We start from the raw sequence: 10120 nt of genomic DNA on the forward strand, positions 1-10120 counted from the left end.
TTTCTTTCCTGGATGTGTATGATTTTTATCTTCAGAAAAAAGACAAAAATTAAAATGTTTACTGGGGACTCATTTTCCAGATGGAAATAAATGGAAAAAGAGAATAATTAGAGACTATCAACACTCAGTTGTGTATCAGAAGATTCTGATGAGCCTACGGGACACAGCTCTGCATCTCCAGTTACTAAGGCAGCCAGGAACGATGCAAGGGAGACGAGAAGCACAGGCCTGTTTCTTGCTTTCTCGTGAGTCCATCACAGGAAGACATGATTCATATTTTTGCTCCAATCAAAACAGACAATGTTGAATTCACACCTATTTCTTTAATCAGATAAGCACTCTTTCCAGTTTATTTTCATTAATTCAATACAAGCAACACAGTTTGGCAGGTCTGTTTAAAATTGAAGAGTACTATCATAAGACTCATTACAGATTTACCCACAGTTCATATGGCATGCAAAAACTGACAGATCATCTAAAAACGCACATTTTCCCCACACAAAATCCATGGTTTAAAAGGCATTTAAATATAGATTAATCATATTTCTCTGTGATTCTTTGGAAAAGACAAATTTATAAAGACTCACAAACCACCACAGCACTTCCTGTATGACTAAAGGTTATAATTCTGTATTTTAAGCCATAAAGATGCTGGTTCTCGTTGAGAAAAATTTTAAGTAACCCTGCATCATCTTAAAAAAACAACTTGCACAAATATTATCACCAGTACCATTTAAAAGATAGACTGTTGATAATCAGATTTTGTAAACATGTGAATAAGGGGACATTGGAAACACTTTCATTCTCTATACATGGCTAATATTCATCAATATCTTTTACTTCTCTTAAAGGAAGGAAGCTAAGAATGAAGACTCTTTTGGTTGGAAACAAGGAAAATAGAGACCAGTTTGGAAAAAGGGAATATTAAGTGAATATCTTAAAACATGCACTCAAATTAACGTTTTGGGGGGTATATCAGTCAGTGTTTTACTAGAGAAACAGATGTACCACAAAATATACAAACATATGAAATTACAGGATTGGCTTGTGAAGGCAAGCTACAGAGTTGGATGAAGAAGTGTGCAGCACATGTCTTCTCTCTGGAGGCTGAAAGTTTCAGGGCAAGGTCTGGAGCTCACTGCAGTGTCTCATCCAAGTCCATATCCAATGAGTCTGTTGTTGTTTACTCCTTTTTCTCCTGTGTTTAATTGCTTGCCCTATTTAGTTGGTGGCTTCTGATCTCATTCATGGAGTTCTGATCATTTTGGTCCCTCTCTAGAACATCTTTCAGTAGCCTGTGTAGGGTTGGCTTTGTCATCATGAAATTCTTTACTTGTTCTTTGTCATGGAAGTATTTCAAATTAACATTTTATCAAAAGTTATGACTATGTATATTCCAAATTCATACATTGAAACCCTAACTCTCAAAGTGATGGTGATTAGATCAGGAGGGCAGATCCCCTATTGAATGGGATTAGCGCTTTGAGAAAAGAAGCCCCAAAATGAAATCCCACCCTTCTGTGCAGTGAGAAGGCACCATTATGGAGCAGAAATCATGCCCTCCCCCAACTCTGAATCTGATAGCACCTTAATCTTGGAATCCCCATCTTTAGAACTGTGAGCAATAAAATTCTGCCTTTTATATCCTCTTATTTTGTGATATTTTGCTTATGAGTCTGGACTAACATAGTGTAACACAGTTTATCTTCCCTAAAATCAAGAGTAAGCTAACCACTCCACTACAATGAATCCTTTATTTCTACAGCAAGGAGAGAAAGAACTGATATGATTATCAGGATCACTGAGTTTATTTATTTTTTCAGATTTTTTTTGAGGAAGAGTCTACAGGGTGTTCAGGATCTCACTACTAGATCAGACTCATAGTGATCCACATGTTTACAGCCTCCCAAGAGCTGGGATTACAAGCACACGCCACCATGCCCAGTCTCAATTGCCTTCTCAGTGTGCCCCAGAGGTGGGGCTGGCTTGGCAGGCCCAGGCATCAAACCCTTGGTCCCTGCACCTGCTTGCAATCACTTTAATCCACTGAGCTATTTGGCTGGTCCAGGATCACTAAGTTTATAAAACATTGTTGCCAGAACTACTCTGCTGAGGAATCCGGACTAACATAGTGTAATACAGTTTATCTTCCCTAAAATTAAGGGAAGAAACTACTCCATGGCCCCCATAGTGAAGTGATTGAAATGGATGTCTCAGTTTTCCTCAATTCAATCATAGGACTGAGGAGCAACTGTATGTCCACACATTCCATTTTCTGAAAGAGCCACAGCCAAATTATCTCTAAAAAATGAGGCTTTTTATTATTTCATAATACACTGAGAGATTTACCACTGTGTGATGGATCACGCAGAAAAACAGCAAAGACAGACAGCTAATTTTCTACTCTGAAAATACTACTACTGGGTGAGAAAGTCCTTTTTATGTGGTGCTGGGATGGAACCCAGAGCCTCATGCATGCTAGACAAGTCCTCTGGCATTGGTATGCCCTCAGGCCAAGCAAAATTGTATGAATTATAAACAGACTTTGTTGAATTACATAACAATATTTCAAGGCTAAGATAATCCTCTTTGAGGGAACTATAGATTTATGAGTTACTATAGCTTAAAGTTTGCTTCTTTTAACCTAACTTAAATGATTTGGGAAGATGTGCATGAACTATGGTATGACAATTTTATGTCAAAAATAATGTTTTGCCCTAGTTTCAACTCACAAAGTTCAAACTAGCAAAGGTAGATAGAGAGTAGAAGAGGACTAAGTCAGTGGCAGGTGGAATCAAGGTGATTAAATCATGTGCAGTGGAAACTACTTTGCGTCCACACTTTAAAAGTCACCTTTATGTATGTTCAGGACATTTGAGTTTTTTTTTAAATGAATGAAATATTTTTATATATTAATTCTATTGAGAAAGAAGTAGCAGTGAGACAGTTTCAAAACAAGCTAGTAGGACAGTTACAATAATACATTGCATATTGTTGTCTTCGTAATAGTTATTCATAGTACAAGATGCAGCCATAATAACCTGTCCAAACACTATTAGTAGAAATCTTTCTTGTCATTGAATTAAGAGAAAGTAGCTGTATATCTATCCTAACTATTTTGTATGTGCAGATAAAAAATGGTCCTACATTTATATCTCCTATTTTGTTTAGTTTTGACAGAGATGGGTATTACATTGCCATTTAAATATTGTAAGTGCATGAATTTAGCAAAATAATCCAAATAGTCCAGTAGTCCAGAATAGTAGTGGGTTATCCATTTGACTGGCAATAGCAGAAGTTGTTGACTTGAGCCTTTTACAGCTCAGCATATTAATATGGCTTTACTTTTTATACATCATTTTTATACTTTTCTGCTGGTTGGTTAAGACCAGGATAAAGCAAAATCTATATAACAAAAACATAACTTTTGTAGCTGACAAGGCAGTCAAATCCCCTCAGGTTTTACCCTGAAACCCTGTACCACAGTTTGTAGATTGTTCTTCAGTGTCAGCCATGTGGATTAGTCACTGTCATTGCTTGACCAGTTTGCTCTCTGGGAAAGCTTGAGAGAATGTTTTCTCTCTAGGCGTCTCTCCTTAGGCACACTCTACATCAGGCCGTGCTTGGAATCCCTGTCATTCTGGTCTTCTAAAAGTGTATTGCTTCTAATGTCATATCAATTACTGCTATTCTCTCTCTCTCTCTCTCTCTCTCTCTCTCTCTCTCTCTCTCTCTCATGTTTGTTTTTTTAAAAAAGGTAATAAATGAAAACAAGAGACAAGGAAAAATGCCATACTACTGGCCTGCTACAATGTCGTATATGGTTAGATTTCTAAATTTCAGTGTAAAAATTTGTAATTGTTTATTTCTATTTTTTTACTTTTTTTCACATTCTGGACAGATTTAAAGCTTAGCATATCAACGATTGATGGAAAATACCTGTTCCATGTTATGTCTAAGGTGTTCGATATTCAGACAGATACTGATGTTAAGCTCAACAGGCCATTTGATACTGGTTTATCTTTAATGCTCACTATGTAATGACAAGAGAACAGAATACTTAACCTAATTATCCTTTGTCTTCTCATTTGTTTAGCCTATATTTTTGTTTTTTTCTAAGGTCTGGATCTTTCACCTGTCAAGAAAATAAAGGGTGCCGGGTGTGGTGTTGCATGCTTGTAATACCAGGACTCAGGAGGCTGAGGAAGGAGAATCACTTAGAGTCCTAGTCTACACTGGGCTACATGAATTCAAGAGCAGCCTGAACTATATAGCAAGATCCTGTTGAAATAAATAAATAAATAAATAAATAAATAAATGTGAGTGGGAGTATAAATATTCTGTTTGCATTGTATAGTTTAACATTTGTTTTAAATTATAATAAAGAGGTAAAGTGGAGAGCTAATATGTAATTTCTAGCCACAATGGTCTTTGTGCATTAGGAAATGGTATTAAATAAAATAAATCTTCCCGGTTTCCTTGTTGAGTTTGCTTTCCAGTCAACATTGCAGCACCTGCCTGATCACTTGGGAGAGCGCCTTGGAGTAGCACACAGAATATGATCCAGAGCTCATACCAGATGCTGTGTGAAAGAGTGACTTGACCGAGAAGTTCTTACTGCCACACATACCACTTGCTCAAAACAAGAAAGGAAGAAAGAAATGAAAGCACTGTATTTTGCTTATTCAAAATGTACTTTTTATTCACTTTAACACAGATGATATTTTTACACTTGAAAGAAAATATCTGATACATAATTTTGAGATTTTAGCAGCACCTGCACCAAGAGAATTGTGGAATGCCTCAGGATAAAGTCGAGATGGCTGAGGCAGACACAAATATATCAGAAATTCATCAATCCACTGAAGACGTATGGAATCTGAGGACCCCCAAAAGTTAGCCAATACATCAAAATAAACTAAGTTAATATTCTGTATGATGGTTCAACAGACCTTTGAAAAACATTGTCTTTCTAATTACAAATATATTATTCCAAAAATCTAGTGTTCATTAAAAAACATCTATTGAAAAGATTGCACTGCACGTTCGAGGGTATGCAGTCAATACTAAACTCATGTGCACAGATCCCAAAAATCACAAATTTCAGCCTTTGGTGTTTCTAACTTTACTCAACCTCTAGTTCAGCACTTACTTAACGGTACTTACCAAAATGCTTTTGTTTTTGTCACTGTATGTTAACTGCTTTCATTAATGTACTGTGTTGTAATTTGAAAGGAAAAAATGGTATGGCTAAGAGGAAAGGGGCTTCAAGTGATCTGATGATAAAATTAACCCTTTTCTTAGATGGACAGGATGCTTACAAATTGAACGCTCATGTAACTTTTTTATTCAAATGACCACATGCCACTGTAGGAGACAAATACTTTTGTGAATTGACGGAGGTCTTTACAAAGGCCTGAGATCTACAAATAGAAACTATTATAAGCAGAGTGCAAGTAGAAAGAGAAGGCTCCAGGTCTCGTGCACTTAAAAATAGTTATCATTTCATAGGTCTGACATATAGATTTCACAGTAACATGATTGTAGGAAAATGGTCATAGAACTTGGAAACCTGTGGGGCTGGCTATAGGCATAGGCAGGCTAGGAACCAATACTTAAGAGCTGTTGGATTCCATTTCTGGCTTTGACTTTTGGCATCAAAGTGAATTGGATAATGGGGTCAAGATTCTATTTTCCTGGAAATGTTGAGTGTAACTGCATTGAAATACTGTCTTCTTCTTGTCTATGTGGCCAAAAGTCTCAGCGCTCTTAAAGTACATAAGGTCCCACATGTAAGGCTGATTCCATATGTGGCTATAATGGAGAGTTCTAGGCTGTATTCCTGTAAAAACTCCCACCCATCCCTTGACCTAAATCTGTTTGGGGGATCATTTCTGTCTGTCACTATACTGGGTCCTGATTTTTACCACAAATACTTTGAAGTATAGATTAAAAATTAGGTAGAACAAACAGATCAATCAATAAGAACTAGAGTTCATACTCATTGTACACTATACAGTTGGCAGTCATGACAATCAAAATTATCAAACATTTTTGCTTTTAATATGAATCTTCAGGATGTTTGTCTCAGAAATTAATACTTTTACCTGCCACAGTGCAAACAAAAGGAAGAGTTATATAGTCACTGTTAAGTTTTTAAAGGCTGATCGCAGAATAGTTTGAGAATTTTAGTCTCTCTTCATAGTATTAGCTGTTACTTCAAGATAAATATAATCATAACATAGCATAGATACAGTTTTTAAATTCCCAGCACTTATGGCTGAAAGGGACCTTATACTAAACATATAGCCAGTGAAAAAAATTATTTTTATAGTATATTTAACAGACGGTCATCAGTGAAGTTGTCACTGGGAGGGAGTTCACTATTAAGGCAGTCTATTCCACTGTTGGACAACTCTAATTATGAGAAATTCATCCTAATACAAGGTTAAATTCTCTTCTTTTGTCACCTTCGATGTCCTAGTTTGACCAGCTAAATATACAGTGCAACACACAAAAAATAAGTTCCTTTTCATTCAATAAATATTTGAGTTTAAGGAACATTGTGGGAAAAAAGTCCATGATCTCTCAGTCTTTTCTGATGCCTTCTTCATTAGCCAGCATGGTGGATCAAAGGACCATCTAAGTTATGAGCAGAGAGCAAGGCACCCAAAGCCATATACTAAGCAGCACTGCTAAATTGATAAGAGGTTGTCAGAGAAGCAACATCTCTATGCAGCAATAGTATATTTATAAAGAAAAAGCATACCAACCAGTTATTTGCAAAAGTGGTTGGCATATTTAAGCACACTCCATTCACTAGTAAACCATGACTTCAAATACATGGATGATAATAAATTTCCAGTGTCATTAGAATATCCCTGATTGGGATGGCATTGTTTTGAAAAGTGTAAATGGGAGCAAATCATACATAAGAATTTAAATAAATCAGTTTACATCATTATACTTTTACATTACTCATCATCCATTTTTATAGCTCAAGCTTAAGAATACTTGTTTTTTTATGAATTTAGGGAAGGGTCTATAAGGTATACAGGGTCTCACTATGTAGATTGGACTTGTAGTGAGTGATTCTCCTGTTCTCAGCCTCCCAAGTGCTGGGATTACAGGTGCACACCACCATGCCCAATCTCAGTCGCCATCTCACCATGCCCTAGGAGAAAGGCCAGCACGGTAGGCCTGGGGAACAAACCCTTGGCCCTAAGAATCTTTGTTTACATTATCATTTGTTCTGTAACACAGCTCAATCATATTTTACTCCTTTGGCAAATAAGTCATAAATTACTTAGCAAGAATTTGATAGTGACATTTGCTAATTGATATGTGAGGCATTTTAAGGGGTAGCTGTAGCTCCTTCACTCCATCATGTGGCTGGGTTCTAGGTTTTAATAGTGATTTTAAAATATTTAAACCTCTCAGGACCAAAACTTTGTGAAATGTCCTGAGATACACAAGAAGGTAACATAGCAGAAATCACACAAAATACTTGGCTTAATAATGATTTTGCTTTAAATAGTCGCTCTGCAGATTCAATTTTAAAGGCTCTGTTTCAGAGTCAGAACCTTATTGTTACTGTTTTATGTGTCTGTGCACACTCAGAGGAGCACAGTATTCTTACACCACTCATTATCCAATCTGGCACACACTTTTTAAAGGCTCCATATTTTTAACAGCATGAAGAACCTGCTTTGGAGCCACTGTTCAAGTCAATGGTGTGACCTAACATGCAATGTTCCAGCTGTTCCTCTACAGCCAACACCTGCCTGACAGCTTCTTCAAAGGCCACTGTCACATTAGTATCATCTTTGGCACTCGTTTCTAAGTAAGGGTAATCACCATTCTCCACACACCAAGCTTGTGCCTCCTCAGTAGTCACTTGTCTATCCTCTTTGTCTACCTTGTTACCCAGAACTACAAAGGGGAAATGCTCAGGGTCTTTCACATCTGCATAATAGATGAATTCTTTTTGCCAGTTACCTAGATTCTCAAAGCTCTGCCGATCATCCACACTGAAGGTCAAGAGGCAACAGTCTGCTCCCCTGTAGAAGGGTGTCCTAAGGCTCTTGAACCGTTCCTGTCCTGCAGTATCCCAGATCTGGAGGGTTACAAAGCGTCCATCTACCTCCAGATCTCGATTTAAGAACTCTACCCCTATGGTGTGAAAAGCCTGGGAGTCAAACTTATTAGTTACATAACGGTTCATAAGTGAGCTTTTCCCAACTCCACCATCACCCAAGAGAATGACCTTTAAGAGCAAGGATTTCCCACTCATTGCTGCAGCACCAAACAGGGAGGAGTTTATAATCAAGCGAACCTGAAAATAAATGAAAAAGTAGGAGAAAAAATAGTTAAATCTGAAGCTGAAATCAGCTCTGAATTTCTTTGAATCATATGGCCTTCTAATTTTGCTTCTCTTGATTCATGCTTATTAGTTGATACAGAATAGCAGAAGAAATAAAACTCTTTGTATGAGGGGAGGAATAAGTCTTTTCTGAGGTCTCGTGCCTGTGCCAGGAAAATGGCTTGAATGCCATGAATAAGTCAAGTAGCAGATGGTCCTGCTCTTTGCTTCAGTCCTGATGCTGCTGGTGGGGAGAGAGTTTAGAATAAGAATGACACTCAAATGTGTGACTCTGTTAGCTTCCAGTTTGGACAGTTCCAATGGGAGGCAAACAATACAGAATATCTGTGAAGTACAAAGGCTGCTCCTGAGGGACCCAAGAATTACAGAGAAGAAACAGCTATGTAAGCTGATTCTTTTCTTTCTTTCTTTCTTTCTTTCTTTCTTTCTTTCTTTCTTTCTTTCTTTCTTTCTTTCTTTCTTATTTTTTTTTTTTTTTGGTGGTACCAGGGATCGAACTCAGGACCTTGTGCTTGCCAAGCAAGCACTTATTCCTCAGAGCTATCTCCTTGGCCTGTAAGCTGGATTCTTAATTATGACAATAAAAGGTCTGGGTCATAATTAGACAGAACCTAAGAATATCAAAGAAAGGAAAAAGTCAAGTTTCTTCAGGCATTAACTTCATTTTACTTGCATTGATATGGACACCCTCATAAGAAAAGATCTTTTATAATCTTTTCTTCATAGAACAATCACACTTGTTGATGACAGTGGATTCATACCAATTATATAGCTATTATTAAGGACAAAAATCTCGAGTACCTTACTGGTTTTATACTTAGCCTCTAATTGTATAATAATAACATATGAAAATGAATGGTAAAATCTAAAGAGCTAATAAATATACAGTACCTTTCTTGTTACCTTCACATATATATATAAGGAATACCTAGAACACATCTTAAAATAAAAAGTTCAAATATTTGCAGAACAAATTATTTTTCTTATATTCTCGTAGATATAAGAGAATATACCTGTGCGATACATCACTGTGGGAACTCAATAAGGATATTATTTGGGCAATGTTTACACAAGAGACAGGGATGATTATCATCACTGATCATAACAGCACATGCAAAAGAACTTCTGGAAGCACACACACATATAAAATGTAACTTTAAGACCTTAGTAGGCCTTAAAATTATTTTAAAATATATATATTACTCACTTTAAGAGATCTAGTTTAAAATATCAAAATTTTATAATTTGCCCCCATGAAATACCTACCCAGTTGAGTTTTTGTCACAGTTTTTCTCTTTCTCTTCGTTCCTGTTGTGGCTCTATTTTGGGGGGGGGGTGGAGGGATTCTAAAAAACAAAATAAGAAATGTTCTTTTACGAATCTATAATAAAATAAAAGATCCATGCATAAAAATTCATTCAAGTCAAGGAAAAGAAACCCAGAGAAATGTTAAATAACCTATAGAGGATGTTTTTCACCAATGTATTTAAGATTTCTTTTCTTTTGAGGACCTTTGTGCTACGCTGTTGAGCTATATTACCAGCCATGAGACTTAAAAGTGTTGTAGATGCTTAAAATGTACAAAATAATTTCATTGTCAGAAATTTAACCTGTCAAATTAGAAAATGTTTGAACAGCAAAGGAAGCAATATACAGAATAAAGATACAATGTACAAAACTGAAAAAAAAATCCCAGCTACCATTCAGACTGAGGACCAATATCTAGAATATATAAAG

The 10120-nt window shown here is 36.5% G+C and overlaps 1 protein-coding gene across 1 annotated transcript; it reads right to left on the reverse strand.

Annotated features, from left to right (window-relative positions):
• Nucleotides 1-7608: 7608 nt before the first annotated feature.
• On the reverse strand, nt 7609-9725 carry Rab9b (RAB9B, member RAS oncogene family). The gene is made up of 2 exons (XM_004643356.2): nt 9650-9725; nt 7609-8335 (listed from the first exon to the last, which is right to left on the reverse strand). Exon 2 carries the CDS (start codon nt 8291-8293, stop codon nt 7688-7690), a length of 606 nt encoding a protein of 201 aa, XP_004643413.1. The 5' UTR covers nt 8294-8335; nt 9650-9725; the 3' UTR covers nt 7609-7687.
• Between the last annotated feature and the right edge of the window lie 395 nt (nt 9726-10120).

This window comes from Octodon degus, unplaced genomic scaffold (assembly GCF_000260255.1).
Source record: "Octodon degus isolate 3935 unplaced genomic scaffold, OctDeg1.0 scaffold00171, whole genome shotgun sequence".
In the NCBI taxonomy this organism is placed as follows: Eukaryota; Metazoa; Chordata; class Mammalia; order Rodentia; family Octodontidae; genus Octodon; species Octodon degus.